The 16,982-nt window shown below is 32.8% G+C and overlaps 2 protein-coding genes and 1 pseudogene across 3 annotated transcripts; 1 reads left to right on the top strand and 2 right to left on the bottom strand.

The window, feature by feature from the left end:
- Positions 1-453: 453 nt before the first annotated feature.
- On the bottom strand, positions 454-2,616 carry LOC111316972 (protein SENSITIVE TO PROTON RHIZOTOXICITY 1-like). Of its 2 annotated transcripts, none has more exons than XM_089753822.1 (2): positions 1,480-2,616; positions 454-874 (listed from the first exon to the last, which is right to left on the bottom strand). In XM_089753822.1, the coding sequence occupies exon 1, from the start codon at positions 2,553-2,555 to the stop codon at positions 1,518-1,520; it is 1,038 nt and encodes a 345-aa protein (XP_089609948.1). In that variant the 5' UTR covers positions 2,556-2,616; the 3' UTR covers positions 454-874; positions 1,480-1,517. The 2 variants fall into 2 exon arrangements, with proteins under 2 accessions (XP_089609948.1, XP_089609947.1); XM_089753821.1 differs by having other exon boundaries at positions 454-871.
- Positions 2,617-7,054: 4,438 nt separating this feature from the next.
- Positions 7,055-8,377, bottom strand: LOC111316413 (transcription factor MYB53 pseudogene; annotated as a pseudogene).
- Positions 8,378-13,706: 5,329 nt separating this feature from the next.
- On the top strand, positions 13,707-14,714 carry LOC111316412 (uncharacterized). Its single transcript, XM_089753465.1, has 2 exons — positions 13,707-13,712; positions 13,852-14,714. Exons 1-2 carry the CDS (start codon positions 13,707-13,709, stop codon positions 14,470-14,472), a joined length of 627 nt encoding a protein of 208 aa, XP_089609591.1. The 3' UTR covers positions 14,473-14,714.
- The last annotated feature ends 2,268 nt before the right edge of the window (positions 14,715-16,982 follow it).

Raw genomic sequence — 16,982 nt, 5'->3', positions numbered from 1 at the left:
CCCCATTGAAGAAAAATTTGTGCAGCAGTTGATATTGAAGCAGAGGACACTCCTTTTTTTACCCGGGAGAAAAAGGACAGACTTGGCAAAGAAGACAAATGAAGACCTTGGCCACTGGGGAGGCTATACCTAAGACAGTTCCCATCATCTAAGATGAATGCACACTGTGAAATTCTACAGAGCCTTGTATTCTCAGTCAACCGTCTCAAGATAACCGTCAACTATGGTTAGGAAACTTCAGATGTAACTTCTATTGATACCAACAAAATGTAAGACAGTAAAGAAATGTGGTTCTAGATACCAATGGCATCCTCTCAATAATAACAGCAAAATCAGGATTAGTTTTTCCATGCTGAGAGTGATGTCCAACAAAAAGAAATTGAAATGGTACGTACACACACAGCATAGTGTCAAAAACTCACACAAACACCAAATAGAGAACTGAAAGGCATAGCCCAAGCAGCAGCATTCCATCAATTATTACATACAATAAATAATATGGCTACAATGAGAAGCTCTAAGGGGACCATGAAGCCAATGAAACTTCAGGCAAGAAGTGAATGGTAACAGGAAACCTTGCTGTGGTTAATCTGGCGATTAATCTCATATCTAATCATGAGATAAGTTTATTTTGATAATTATATAAAGGATTTAATCATCAGAAAACTCAGAAGCCAGTGTAGCACTTGACCTCATCTTTTGGACTAAATTCTACACAACTCAACTTGCTTGAATCACAAACTTGTTGGGTTCCCATGCTAGTATTTATTTTCTCCATTCCATTCAATACAATTGAATCTAGGCTTCTCTGCTTCTCTTAGTGGTTGCTAGCAGGTCATGGTCCAGGATTCTGCGCCCCCCCCCTCCTTCTCTGCTGGGGAAACAGAGAAAAGTAAATAATAAAAGAAAAAATTGGATAAGATAGAAGTGACCTTGTTCCTCCAAAATGATTCCAACCCCTATTAGGCAACATATAGTAAATAGATAGTGAAACTCAGCAACCTGATAATCATTTTACCCAATCCATATGGCTACAAAGTTGGACAACTATTGGTGACCGGTGACATAAGAGCACTAACATAATTCTACAACTATAATTTTGATCCCTTTAGCTCCCCAGCCATTCATTTCCTTATTTGAAGTATAAAAGGTCGAATTGAACTTTCTCAGGAGTAGAGTTTACACTATGTCAAAAGAAGAAACAATCAATAACATTCAATCTGCATATCACAAAATCAGTGAACCTATATTTTATCCACAATGAATCAAAAACTCACATTAATCAAACATAATCCATCCTTTATTTCTGCAAGTAAAAGAACAATAGGAAGAACATGCTATTGTCACAAGAAGTTAACACTACTATATGTTACAACAGAGATTATTGAAAAAAATCAATACCTACACTCTTTTTACAAAGAATTATAACAAAAAAAGTACATGAAGATGAAAGAAACAGAAAAAAAAAAAAAGTATTACCTAAATCCCGAAATGCTAAAAGCCATCATGAGAGACGATCACAACAAATCTTGCAAACAGTAATTCTCAAAAGATCCAAACCCATCAAGCAAACCGTCAAAAAACTCATCTTCCAAACACCTTTTACTCTCCATCAACTCCTCTTCCTTTTCCTCATCTTCCTCCATTGCTACCACTCCTTTCAACTTCCGATCCTCCTTCTCCTCCGTGACTGCTGGCATATGCCCTTCGAACAACGACAAGTGTCCGAAAAGCTTATCTTTCCTAGAAAAACTATTCCCACAACTACACTTCCATTTCTTACTCTCTTCCACACCGCCACAATGCTTCAAATGGCCCTTCAAATCGGTCAAAACCGAGAAACTCTTCTTATGACACCTATTGCAACGAAACATTTTCGGACAATGACTTCTCTTGAAATGATTCCTTACACAAATAACTGATTTCAACGGCCTAAACTTGTGATGTTTCTTGTTCCTATTACACCCGTCATACGGGCACGAAAATCGGATGTTCCGACCAGAATTCTTCACTTCCCATTTGTTCTCTGATTTTTTCGCTAATGCCTCGGGAGTTTTATACTGATTTCCGTGAGCCCTCATATGCATCCGTAAATTCGCGTCACGTTTGAACCCTTTCCCGCAAATTTCACAGAAATGTAAATGTTCCGAAAGCAACTCCACCGCGTCTAACTCGATTATCTCGGACACTCCTTCATCGTAATCGTCCAACTCGGGTTTCGGATCTGGAGTCTGGTTTGGGATCGGAGTCGGATTCGGGTAATTGGTTATTTGGGCGCAAGAAAGGAGGGCGGCGCCATTGACGATAATTTGTTGGATGGCGGAGGCGATTTCGGAGGAAACGAGGTCCATCTGATCTTTGGAGATCAAAGTGTTGGCGTTGACCGATTGAGATAGGAAATATTGCAGGGAATCCATTCTACTTTTTACTGTTGAGAGGTTTTGGAGTGGGACATGTGGATCGGCACAGCCCATCGGATCCTGTTGCAGGTGAGAGGGTCCTCCGCTGATGGTATATTCCGGCGATATAGAAAAAAGTTCTCCGGGATTCGACATTTTGTTTATGGGTTCGTGAAGATTGATAAGCTTAAAGACAGAGAAAGTAAAAAAGCTTTGGTCTTTGTATTGTATTTTACTTTGAAAAAGACGACAAGAGCAAGTACGTCGAAATTGACACGTGCAGATTTCAGATGACATCTTGACCATTCAAACAGTTGCGTGGAGGTTGCGGGCCAGAGAAACTGTTGGGCCATTGTTGGACTTGGACATCATTTTTTTTGGACCTATGTGTATTTTTTTTTTGTTTATAGTATGAACGTTTTATTTAAATAGTGGAAATAAATCAATAATAATATTTGAGTGAAGAAAAGAGCAAAGCGAGCAAGAGATCATAGTAACCACAAATTCTCTTTTGTCTTTTGGCTTTCTACCAAGCAAGATGCTTTTCACATTCAAACGTCCCTAAACTTCAACGGAAATATATTTGTTTTTGGTTGAAATATAAAAAATTATTGAATTATAATTAAATAATGGAAATATATAAAATTGGTACATATTTATTAAAAAATTAGCTAATATATATTTATATATAATATATAGGGATAAAGAACAATTTTGTCTGTGTATTATAAATAAAGGTTGAATTTGCAATTATAATTTGATTTGATTGAATTTAAACATTGTAATTTTAATTTTTGTGGTATTTTATGAATGTTAATGAAAAGAATCGTTAATAGTTAAATAAGTTTAATTAAAAATATTAGTACATCATTTTAAGATTTACAAATAGTAATAGCCATGTAAACAAACATTATTTATTAAAAAGTTTTATTGAACTTTATGACTTTGTTTAGATATGTATTTTATTTTTTTATTGTATTTAAATAAATCTTTAAATTTTATTTTACACTCAAATAAATAGTTAAAGTTGTATTTAAATAAATACTTATATTATAATTTATATTTAAATAAGTCTTTAACATAAATTAATTTTTTTAAAATTAAAAATATATTTGAATATAAATTAAACAATAATAGCTCAGTACAACTGTATAAAAGACTAAAACTAAAATTATATTAGATCATAATTTTGAATTATTTTATATTATTTATTTTAATAAAAAATATTTTGTTTACTTATTTTTTTTATTATTTATATTTACGTTAATAATTGAGTACAACAAAAATAGAAAATTTTATCTAAATAAAGTAATAAAATTTAGTGACTTTTAATATTTTACTTTAAAAGAAACAAAGAAAAACTATGCCAACTAGAAATTTTGACTAAACGAAGTTGTTTGGAAGCAGTCACTCAGCCACACTTGTTGAAGGCGTCAAAATTGGGTTTGCTTAGTGGAAGAGATAGCCAGCTGGCGCCACAGACTAGCACGTCATTTTGCCGAGGAAATTCGTGTGGGTGACGCGAGCGATTACGACAGAAAATTAGAAAAAGTGAGCAACGTCAACATTCAAAGAAAAAAACAAAAAGAAAAAAGTCTCTACTTCATTGGTAGTGGTTGAATTTTTCAGAAAGTAATCATATGAGTTCAAAGTCATTACTGGGCCAAATTGGGTTTGACTTTCCATACCAAACTCGACCCAGCCCGAAAGACTCTAGAAATTCGGCTCGGGCCTTGGTTAAGTATGGCTTGACATCCCAAATCCGAAATTGGTCTTTAACTTGAAGCCTAAGGTAGGTTGGAAATTTCTAACGTGCATTATCCAATTGGGCAACAGTCAAACCTTGTTGTTCTACCGATCATAATTGTATTTTGCATCTAACTCTTTAAAAAAAAAAAAAAAAAACTTTTAATTATAAAAAGTTTGAGATTTGAACTTAAAACTCTTGAGATTAAGCCCCGTCCTAAAAAAAAATATGAAATTTTTTTATAGAATTATGGTAAAAAATTTTCAAGATGTTAAAAGTATTTTGTCAAAAAAATTAATATCGACAAAATATTTTATTATTATACAATTAATTCATAAAATATTTCTGTAACTAAAAGGTTATTTTTAGACAAAGAAAAGAATGGTGGACAAAAAAAAATTGAATGTTATATATCTTTGAGTTATCATTTGTAATGTAACAAATTAAAAAAAAAAAAGAGTTATTGGCTTTAATAAAATATTTCGATAATTATGCACCCTTAACACACCATTCCATTTCTTTTTGGATTTGGGTTAGTAGAACACGGCATCTAATCTCTCTTGCTTTCAAAGAAAAAATTAGTGAGGTTAATGGTTCGGTTAAAATTATTACAGTCAATCCCTTGTAAGAAAAGGAATAAAACCAACCACTCTCCCAAGAAATCGACATATATTCGGGGTCCCGAACTATTGCTTTCATGTCTGATTTTTTACTCAAATTATTGATCATAAAAGATGAAAGTTAAGTATTATTAATAAGCAAGTTTACAAATTAGACTTGCTTGATTCGTATAATTAATTTTAAAAGATGATATTAAATAAATTTAAATTTTAACGATTGTAATATTTTTTTTTATAGTTAAATTACGGTTTATGTATATAAAAAAAATTGCAAGTTAATTAAACTTACAACAGTCATTAACTTCTAATTGACCTTTTTTTTCTATCTTTTTGAATTTGCCTCAATTTTGGCCAAAAAGAATTGCTTCAATGACAATGATTTGGCGACTCAAGTTAATGTTGGATAAACCTTAATTCCTTAATTCGATCTTTTAATGGAAAAAAAAAAAAGAGAGAATACAACCTTGTAGTTGAATCCAATTACGTTGAAAAGTATTATTATAATTATAATGTGTTTATACAGGGATGATCATTAAGTCAAACTCAAAATCTATTAATTACAAAACATAACTCTAATTTTAAAAGGTCAGACTCAAAGTTTAATCCAAATCCAGTTGCCTCCCCTGGCTAGGTCGGCGACGTCGTTACCTGCTGCCAGTTGAGAACATCGACATGTTTTTAAGGAAAGCTCTTGAAGAAGGGCATGCTCAACTAATAACCACAAAAATTCAGAGTCAGGACTGGGAATCAAAGTTTTAATCTGGTTTTGAACTGTTTAGCCATTCAATTTTTCTTCCAAAAGTACTAACTAATCTTCACAAACTTAACGATCATATGGATAATATAATCGAAAAAAAAAAAGAGTTGGATCCTTTTTCTACAAAGCACTTATTAGGTGCTAAAGAGTGCGGTTGCCCGCTTTGACTACGTACATAGGCTCGTGGCTTAAATATTTCATTATGATCATTAAGTAAAAATTTAAGTAAATCATTTAAAGGGGAATAAACTTGTTGAATTCCAAACTTATCTTCCCGACCCATGTAATTAGTTAAAAAATCTGAATAAAAATTCGCTTCTCATGCTTTAAGAACAAAGCACTTTTTTTTTCCATTTTTTGTTAAGCCAAGTTTATTAAAGCATTCAAAAGGTTACAAAGCTAGCAAAAGCTAGCAAGTAAAGTTTCGGTGCAATCAATAGAAGCAATACGAAACACATACTTGAGAACAAAGCGCTTAATTATTTGATGAACAAGATATATAACGATCAAAATCAAAGGAATTCTTTCATTCCAGTACTGCTTATTCTTCAAGAGTGGTTGGATCAGAAGGTTCGGTCAATGTCTTGATCCCAACTTACCCTAAATTATATAGTGATTTATTTAATTTATAAAGTAATCAAGAACAGTCGGAATATATAAAAACCAAAAGTAGGGCAAAGAATCAAGCAGGAAAGAAAAACTTATTTTTTTCTTGTATGAACTGCAAGACAAAGAACGAGCTTCATGCGTAACCTAAGAATTTAATTGTTTTTGTAGGTTTTCTTCATTGTGTTTTTCCTTCAAACTTCGCTTAATTTGTTTATTACTATTTACTTGAAGTCATGAAAATGATTTACAGCGTTGAAACGTTACAAAAGCATCCATTAACTGAAATTTCTTAGCAATTTAAATGAATGCAATAAGGGATATGTTCAATGAAAACGATCTGTATGTAATGTCAACAAGTTTCTAAATTGTAAGAAAACGAGTGATCTGCTTGCTAATTTGCAGCAAACATGTACGTAAAACTAGCTTTGTTTTTCTAGCTAGATTCCTTTTACCCCACCCAAAATTTAAAAAAAAAAAAAATGAACAGGAAAGTAAAGATGTGAGAGCTTTTTATTATTGGTAGGGTCCACTTCTCTATAGTAAATAGCAATAGAATTTACCAGGTTCTACCATTGCTACACCTTGAATGAGCTATAGGTTTATTGTTGTTTGGGGCAGCTGAAAAATAGGAAAAAAAGACGAGTGGAAGAAGAAGGAACATTTCTTTCCTACAGTACACTGAAGCCTGGAATTTAAAAAGATTAAACATTTTGACTTGAATTTACCTTGAAGAAATACAAGAAATTGAGGGAGTATTGCCTTGAAACATGCATATATAGTGGGGTGAACTGCAGATTTAAAATTTTTTTCCAAAAACAGAAAACGTATGTAAAAACATGCAAAGGCTATCTCATCTCATCTCATCTATATATAATTATATATATTAATGTAGTCTTTGATGTTTTAGAAAAGATTGTCCACATATATAATGAATAGTATGTGTGCAGAAACAAGTACACAGAAAAGAGAAGTGGAGTAACTGCAAACCTTTTTTTTTTTTTTGGGATTTCAAACATATTCAACAAAATTAAGCTAAGCACGCTCATGAAACAAAGGGTATTCAAAGATTAGGTGATCATCAGTCCAAACTGAAGGCGCAGCTCCACCATAGGTTGAAGAACAGGAAGCATCCCCCAAATTGTTGATCAAAATCTCTGTTATAGGTGGAATCATATAAGGTGAAGGAGTTGCAGATGGAGTGAGCCATGGTGAATTGCATTTATTCTCTACTTGGCTCAACACTGTGTACTCTTGAGCTTGACCCGTGTCCTTGCTCTTAGTTGTTCCATATTCACAATGGATTTGTAGGTCTGTTAAACGAGGGAAAGGGATTGAATCATTGAAATCGTGAAACGAAGTAGCTGCTACATCCTGCTGGAGTGAACTTAAAACTGAGTTATCCTTGATTGGAGAAAGTGAGTTTAAAAGATTAATAGTCTCCATATCAGTGAAAGTGTTGTGCATGTTTTTAGAGCCAGATGAAATGGAAGCTGGGGTTTGAAGAAGATATTGCAAGCATTGCAGCATAGCCATTTGAACAGCTTCTGCTTGTTGCCTTACAGCTTGTTCCTCCCATGGGTGCTGATCCAGAATCTCTTTTAGGTTGGCCAAAGCTGTCAGATAAGGCAAGCTTGAAAAGATATCAGTTCGAGGCCTATGAGTCATCGGATCAATTCCCATTTGGATGAGCTTTTTCTTCAAATGGGTGTTCCAAAAGTTTTTTATTTCATTATCTGTTCGCCCAGGTAGGTGGCTTGCAATTGCTGACCATCTTGTGAATAACAAGGAAAAAAATAAGTATACATTATTCAAGATGCAAAAAACAAACTAAAAATTTATAAAAATTTACATTAAATTAAATGGTTGTTAAAATTACTTGTTTCCAAGGATGGAATGGAAATTGAGAATTGTTTGCTCTTCTTCTTGGGAAAATTTCCCCCTCTTGATATCAGGCCTCAAGTAATTTGTCCATCTCAGCCTGCAACTTTTCCCACATCTATTAAGACCTGAGAAATTATAACAAAGAAACAATAATCTCAGGTAGGGAGATTGAGAGAAATTAATAAGAGGGTGGAAGAGGTAGCTAGTTGATTCAATTCGTACCAGCAAGTTTGGGAAGGGCTCTCCAGCTACCATGGCCATTTTCTTGGATATATTTGACAAGTTTTTTATCTTCTTCAGGGGTCCAAGGACCTTTTTTAAGACCACCTTCACCACAACAAGGAGACCTTCCTATTTTCAACATCTATGTAATTTTCTTTCCTTAAGACTTGGCAGCAGCCTCCCTCCAATCCAACCATGAGCAAATGCTCACTATATTTATATAGTTTCTATTCCCTGATTAAGCAGACGTACGTACTGGTTTCCTATTTTGGGCAAAACAACATTATTTTTTATTAAATTTGATAATTCATATATTTGTGTCGTCCAGAACAATGGGTTAATCCTTCTTGAAATCTCAACTGTATATATTTGTAAATGACTTTCGCTTTTACTGTAACTTGTAAATGACGTTATTTCGACTTGACTTTGTGTTTTCAGTTTTCTAACTGGACCCTGAATTTTTGTATTATAAAATAACTTCATTACATCAATGGTGACCCACAAACATATTAAAACCAAATTGCTGAGAAGGTTGCCATAAACATCTCTCGCTCATTAGAAATATGAATGAATTATTATATCATCAACCAAGACATATAGAAAATGTCATATAAGCAGGTCAAGAAGAGTGGCTGGTTTCACACCTATTGCATCTTCAACCTTTTGATTTCTGATTCATTACTATTCTGAGTTAGGGTAGGGGAACAAAACTTTTAAATAAAAAAACTTTAATTCTGTTTGAATTGTTTACTGGGAAAGTGGAAAGGAATCCTAAATCCTAATAAAAATTGACTAGAAGGTGTCAAAGAGGTACTTGGTAAAGGTTACAACTTGGGATAGAAGTAAAAGAGAGTATAGCAAGTGGCAAAGTATATAGAGTGCCAATTATTGCAAAACCTACCATTAGATAGAAATAAGTAAATAATTAACATGTATATATCCCAATCAGCTTTTTTAGAACTGATATTTTGATTCAATGGTACATGTATGTATTTTTTTCTTTAGAAAAAAAAAAAAACTACGACTATATTTGATTAAATAAAGATTGGTTTACAGGCAAAAACAAATGAACAAGAGCTTCGAAGCAGAAGTAAGTGGTCAGCATCAGAACAAACTGCTGAAGCGTCATCCATGATATCTTTGAAACCCTCTTATTTCATCACTGATCATTATTGCATGGATCATTGTACGTATTAATATTACTATTATGCAGATGGGTCCTTATCTCAAATTAATTTTTTATGTTTATATTTCTGGCTAGCTTAATATATATATTTATGCTTACGCACTAGCTATATTACTACAACCCCACTGATGATCTGCTGGGTTTTGCTCCACTCCCTGGCACCCTGTCTCTGTTTGCTTAAACCTCACCAATCATATTTGTCTGATTATGTACATAATCTCTGCCATTGATGATCTGCCTCAAAATGTATAGAGTAGTAGTCTTTTCTCATTGCTTTCCTTTCTAAAAACTTAGAGGGAATAGATGAAAAATGGTCGAAAAGAAATGATTATGTTTAATATATGCACCTTTTTCCTTATCCATTCTTATAAACACTGTTAGTTTACTGATAATGCTTCGAATACAAAATCATTTCTCCATGTTTTGCTAAATTTTAGGATCCTATTATTGGAAGGCTGTTATGATTACATGAATTGCAAATAGATCATTTCTAATTTTATGTAGATAAAATAAATTAATCTAGTTTTTTTTTTTTTTAACAGACCTTAAAAAGTCTGATCCGTTGATAGAATTTAAAATTTTCACTGATGATTAATGAGATCAATTTTTCATAAACAAATGAAGCTCAATTGATGAAAAAAGGTGTTTAGTCGAGGTCTCCCTCTAGCTGTTGTCCTGCACAAAAGAAATGTTGAGCACATGGAAATTATGCATCACAGTCACAAAGCCACAAAGTAAATCATGTGATTATCCAATAATTAATGTCTATAATTAATTTACTATTTCTTCCTAAAGGTGGCGGTAGGAATGTGTTAACTTTCATTGGGTGATGTAATTATAGGGATATGGCATCTGATCATTGTCCTAATTGTCCGTTTGTATTGCCTAATAAGAAGTTGATAGTTTAAGCTATCTATCGCGCATTTTAAGAGCCTTTTCCCACTTGTGCACTCTGAATTTGCACTCTAGCCAAACACATCAATAATGGAATACTACTCTGGATTAGTTATGTATGTACGTATGTATGTATGTATGTATGTATATGAGCATATGTATAAATATGCATGTCTTTGTATAAACATGTACGATTATACAAAGGAAGAGAAATGTCTAAGTAAAAATTTACCCTATTTCGTTCAAAAAAATTAAAACGTTTAACTCGGTCATTTTATTTTCGAAGAAAAAATTTACTGGGTGCGTGACTCAAAATGAAAATAAGAAGATTTGATCTTATGGAATAAGGTGGCCTCCTACCTACAAGATTGATTGCTAGAACAATTTTGATGCCAATTTCAATGGTGGAAAGTCAAAAAATGTGGCTGTTTTATATACTTATATTGTATGGCGAGAGCTTGTCATCAGAATCTTTCAGATTGATGGCAAGAAAGAAAACTTAAAAAGCTAGATATATAGCGACTGAATCGATGGTGACCTATTTGACCATATAGGCAGATGGTTAGAAGAAGGGATTGCAGCCAGCAAGCTCACTGAATTTTCCACCATATATCTATATATATATATATATATATATTATACATACTCAACCTAAAATGTTGAATCATAGATAGATATGCTTTTGCAGATGTAATACTAGTTTAACAATGGCTGCTCTGGATATGTAGACTATATACTCAGGGTCTTGTTTGTCCAAAATCACTGTTTTCTTACTTGATATGTTAGCTATTTCTAACCTAAACAGTTATAAAGCATCACATCACATCACATCACATCAATGGCCACCAAGAGTCAAACTAACAACAACGACATCAAGAACACCGTGTCCTCACTCTCCACCTTTTTTTTCTCCTTCACTTACCTCATTTTTCTGTCAGCACAAGTTTTACCCATAAAAGAAACCAAGAATTGTGTTTAGAGAAAGGGGAAAACAGATTAACACCTTCACCAAGAAAACTAGCAGAAGATTTTTTTAGAAGGAAACAGAGAGATTACTTCTTCAACTAGGGTTCCTAAAGTTCAGTATACCAACCCTTTACATCAAAAAAGAAGCGGGTTTAAATAAAGAATTTGGAGAGTAAGTGATGTCACCTAAACAACTTACTATTTTATCATTAGAAAAACTCATAGTTTTAGTGTCAGCTAAACAACTGATTTGCTTATTCCCCAGTTAAGTTTCCATCCTATGCATCTAAACTCGGACTTCATACACTTCCTTTAACACTTTTATATAAATGGTTTTCGGTCTTTCCATCTCCATTCAAAAACGAAACAACCCCATAAAATACTTGTTTTACGCTAACATTAGATATGTAGATCAATTAAACACTCACTAGTGATGGAGAACATGGAAGTTCTTTAAAATGGATTGATTTGTTTTAAGCAATCTTGTCACCTAAGTTTATTTTAATTTTAACGTACAACCAAATGAAATGACGTTGAGTATGAACATGTGAAAGTTGACATAAAAAGCGCACCCAAGATTCAAATAGCTTCATCGACCCAATGGATGTTCGTTCAGCATCTTCTATCAGCATGAATGTTCTCTGAAACACTTCCTAAGATGAACTGATAATAATCAATGATCCTGATCATGAACTGTTGGTCAAAGTAAATAAAACATAATGTAAATTAAATATTGCAGTGCACTACAATCCCTGCGGTAAAAGCCTCATAGAAAATTGACATAGATTATTGCTTCTCAGCATTGTTAATTCAGTGCTCTATTAAACAACTAATTAAAAGAATTGCAATGGAGTGGTCACCAGAAACAGTTAATAAGATATACTTCTATTACGTCCGGTGCACGTGAATCATATTTGCAGAGTTCATGGCGCACCAACTTCTCCATTTTCAACTATTCATAACCCAACAAACCCAATAGAAAGCAGAGAAAAAAAATATTGAAGTGGGGTCTGAAAATATATGCTAATTTCATCATATCTTCACCATGTCAATGATAATTACGTGTAGAAAAGGTTCACTTTCCATAAGACGACGTTCATGCATTTGCATCTTATTGGCCTTGACACAAGTGCACTCACAGTTATCACTCTATTATATAAGGTTTTTGTATTACCTCACGACAAAGACAAACAAAGACTATATGATTTCTTCTAAAATGACACTAGAACTTCGGGTAATTGATCGATCCATATTTTTAATGGAAAATGTAAAGCTTCTTGATTACTGTTTTCATGGCTACCATTGACTTTAGTTTTTTAGATCTATGGTTATGCCAAATGATATGGGATTTGGGGTAAATAAAGTAATTAAGAATTAATCTTGATGCAGTGATCACTATGCAATATAAAATATAATGTAATAAATATTTATGACAAAGCATACTTGATAACTATTTGGAACATTTGGGATCTTTATATCAGCCATCAACTACCATGTATTTGTTGGTTCAACTCTCATCGGCAAGGACATCATATTCACAGCTAAGGACAGTGAAAGAAAGTGAGACTAAAAGTTGATAATTGCATGTTATAAAAACACATATAAAACATACCAACTTTGCAAGAATAACCTAAATTTGTTGCTAATTTGAATATTCCACTAGTAAATCAATTTCTAAGAAGATAGCATATATTCTGTTATAGATCAAAAAACTTGTCAACGGTTTAATTGCTATTGCTGGTGAAGCAGCAAAATAGGCAAAGCAAGTTCTCGTAATGCACCTTACAGTGCAAAGGAATTACCAACCTCATAGAGAGACAAGGACTTCCATAATAAGTAAGCGTCTAAAATTCATGTTTTATCTGAGCAAAATACAGTAATAGTAACATTAATCAATAAATTTGCAAATAATAATATATAGAAGTAGCAATAAATATAATACCAACATATTCTTTTTTTTGCTGAGAAGCAATAAAATAAACTTACAGATATTTTAGATACCCGAAAAAAAAATTTACATTATTGAGATATGAGTTGGTGTTCATTTGCCTGCCACCATAAGAATCGATAGTGAGGAAAAATGAATTAAGGATTATTAGAAGACATAGGGTAATACACAATCTCAGGTAAACCAAAAAGAGAAAGAATACTAACTTCAACACAAAATTTCATGCACAAAATGGTCTAAATTAGAAACTGCTACAATTTAAAGAGCCCTTCTCTAGCCATGAAAATGTGGAGTACTATTTGGAGTGGCTCAAGCTGCAGATTTCTCAACATCTTCAGCTACCTCTTGCTTTCGCAATTTCTTCAAAGGTGGGGGAGGTCTCACAACAATGTTTTTCTGCCATTGCCGATCAAGTTTTCTTGACAATCGCTTGTTGATGCCCTCCTCAATCTCTCTTTCCCGTTTAACGGTAACCATATGCAGGCATTTTATCAAGGAGAGAACAATTTCTTCCATTATAATTTTTAACGATACTGAATTCAAAGCTTAAGTACATGGTAAAACTACCCTTAATCTTTACAAAAGCGTGGCTCCTCCAAAAGTCGAAATTTTTGTGTGGTAGGCATTGAAAGGCTGCATTCCGATCCTGGAGGTGTTGCAAAGCAAGGCCTGCCAACGCAATGTGCCGAACAAATGCCCCTTCTGCGAAGACGCCGAAACGGTGGATCACCTATTTGTTTTCTGTCACTTGTCTTGGACAATTTGGAACAAGTTTTGTGGGCAAAGTTGTACTTCTTGTGTTATTCCGGGATCTTTAAGTCTTCTATTTCAATCTTGGAGTCATCTTTCTGTGAAAAAAATCGATAAGCAAATTTGGGTTACCTTGTTATTTGCAGTCATCTGGTCGTTATGGCTCGCAAGAAATGAAAAAGTCTTCAATCAAAAAGTTCTCTCAACTGACGAGCCGTTTAATTTGATATGCATTAGGCTTCATTGGTGGTTAAAGGCAAAATTTCCCCAAGCAGTCTGCAATTCTATTGATGTTGGTACAAACTTACACAATATATCCATCCCGCGCAAGATGAAAGCAGTCAAGAAGCATATTATATGGACACCTCCTCCTTTGGGTGCGTGCAAGATTAATGTAGATGGCTCTGCAATTGGAAAACGGGGGCCTACAGGTATTGGAGGGGTGTCGAAAATCACAAAGGCCAGATACTATTGCTCTTCTCCAAACACATAGGTATACAAGACTCTAATTTTGCTGAATTACTTGCTGTTGTGGAAGCTCTTTCAATCATTGTTAGTGCCAACATTGATCACATTCCTGAAATCATAGTCGAAAATGATTCCTTGATTGTTACCTTGTGATTGAATTCTATCTCTGAACGCCCCTGGAAGTATAATTCCGTTTTAAATAGGTTCAGCAATCTTTATGCCAGCATCAGGATAGTATCTTTCGTTCATGTATTCAGGGAAGCAAACACCTTTGCTGATTCCCTGGCTAAAAGCATGGCTTTATCCTATTTTCTCTATTAATATATATTTTCTTTAGCTTTCAAAAAAAAAATCTTTACAAAAGCGATAAATAATGTATATATGACTAAAGTTCAAGCTGTAATTTGGTCCTGGGCGTGCAAATAAGCTATTCTCAAACCATTTTCTAAGCATGGAACAAGTCCTGCCCTTAATTAACCTATAAATTTACCACCAGAAATATAAGGTCAATGGCTTATGGGTGGGGGGGGGGGGGGGGGGGGGGTTGCTTTTCCTTTTCAAGCCCTGATGGACTACACAACTTTTTCATGGCATTTCCCTTCTTGTCCTTAAGAGTACCAGTTCTAGCAAGATTTGACAGATGGTAAGGGTGGAATTAAGGTTGAGTTTTAGGTGCTGGTAATGTTAGTAAAGAATTGCAACCAGGCGCGTGAGTTATTGATAGAATACAAAAATTTTAGTCCGGGGACAAGAGTTCAAATCATGAAGCTTCAAGTTAAAAAATTGTAGGTAAGAATTGACTTTGCTTATCACAATTTGATAGACCAAAATATTCCCATAGTCAAGCCAAATTTGAGGTTGTCCCAAATCTAGCAGGCAGCAACATTGTAAGCTTGATTTAGAACATGTACCTCAGCCAATTAACAGGTTTCAAGTCTCTTAGAAATCGAAAGTTTTTCACTCTCGTTTTATATTTTTGGTATATGTAAATTTTGATTGTATTTGAAGTATACAAAATATATATATATATATATATTATCTTCCTTTTTTTTTTTTTCTCTCAAAATTCGAACTTAAAATTTTCAGATTGAAGTCTCAAATTTCAATATTGTTGAGATATCCTCTTAGACTTCTACATTTTTTAGCTCAAAATCTGAAGTATTTACCTTAAACTTGACCTTATATTTGAATCCTAATTTAACTTCTTTATATAACAATAATTTCTGCCAAAGTAAAGGAATGAAAAGTGAAACTCATATATAATCTTTTTCGTTAAAGATTAGTGCCAATGGAATGTCCCTTAGCATGGCCTTACATGTACTGGTATCGTTCTTTTTTTGCAGAAAAAATTTCAAAAAATAAAAATAAATACAAGTATTGAAACTTAAATTTTATATCTATTAAATATTATTATTTTAAAATAATAACATCAATTAACTGAATTAAATTCTAAATTTTAATGATACCATTCTTTACTTATAATAATTGAAAGCTAGCTCTTTCTTTTCAAGCTCCAAAGATTCACAAAAGTAAAAAATTCCAGCAGGACTTGATAAATGTAAAGATAAGTCTAAACCTCAAGCAAGATGCTATCAAAGTTAGGTAGGAATTGAATTTCGTGGAACCCCACCAACCAAAGGGAAAACGAAAATGAAAATACACCTATGTTTCTCCTTCAAAATACAAAACATGTAACCCCAAATGCATATATATTTAACATAGACCCACCAAAAGATATTGTTCTTCAATGAAGATCGTAGAGATATTTTTGTGTGCTGCAATTCCTGCAGCCAAGGTTCTCATTTCTGATGCAAAGAGAGATGGTAGCTTTGTCAAATAGAATGGAAGAGGCATGAAAAATCGACAATTTACTCTTTTTTTTTTTTTTTTGTCTTGACTATAATCAAAATATGCTTTAAGGTTTTTGTATTTGAAAAATAATTTTAAAATTTTTTTATGGGTTTCATGTATTTTTTTTTATTCTTAATTTTTTTTAACAAATATGTTTTTCTTTTTTACTGAAAAAATGTTGTGAATTATACATCTTAGTGCTATAAATTTATGTTATTAAAAGTAAAGTGAAATTATTTGGATCTTTTTGATGAAATGAAAAAAAAATGTAAACATATAAAAGAGAAAGAGATAGATTAAGAGAAAGAAAATTTTACAATACATATTATCTTTGCAAATATTTATAATTTAGAATAATTATTTTTAAAATTATTAATTTATACCTTAAAAAATAAAAAAAATTCATGAATAAATTAAATAAAATGAAGATAGAAGGTTGAAAGTAAATTAAAATTTTAAAAAATAAAAAATAATTTTTTTCTCTCTGTTATTTACATTGATTTGTTGAGCAAGTGCCAAAGCTTCTCTTTTTTGCACTGGTTGTAGTTTAGAAAATTCCTAATAAAAAATTCATAATTCAATTCACTCAAAGAGTTGATTTCTTTTTCTTTTTATTTTTTATTTTTTATACATAGCATTCTCTTTATATATATAAAATCTGAGCAAATTGACTGTTCATAATAC

The sequence above is a fragment of the Durio zibethinus genome, chromosome 24, assembly GCF_047325235.1.
Source record: "Durio zibethinus cultivar Kanyao isolate XHJ-2024 chromosome 24, ASM4732523v1, whole genome shotgun sequence".
NCBI classification, from domain to species: domain Eukaryota; kingdom Viridiplantae; phylum Streptophyta; class Magnoliopsida; order Malvales; family Malvaceae; genus Durio; species Durio zibethinus.
The sequence above is the reverse complement of the archived record's forward strand: the minus strand, read 5'-3'. Positions and strand labels throughout refer to the sequence as shown.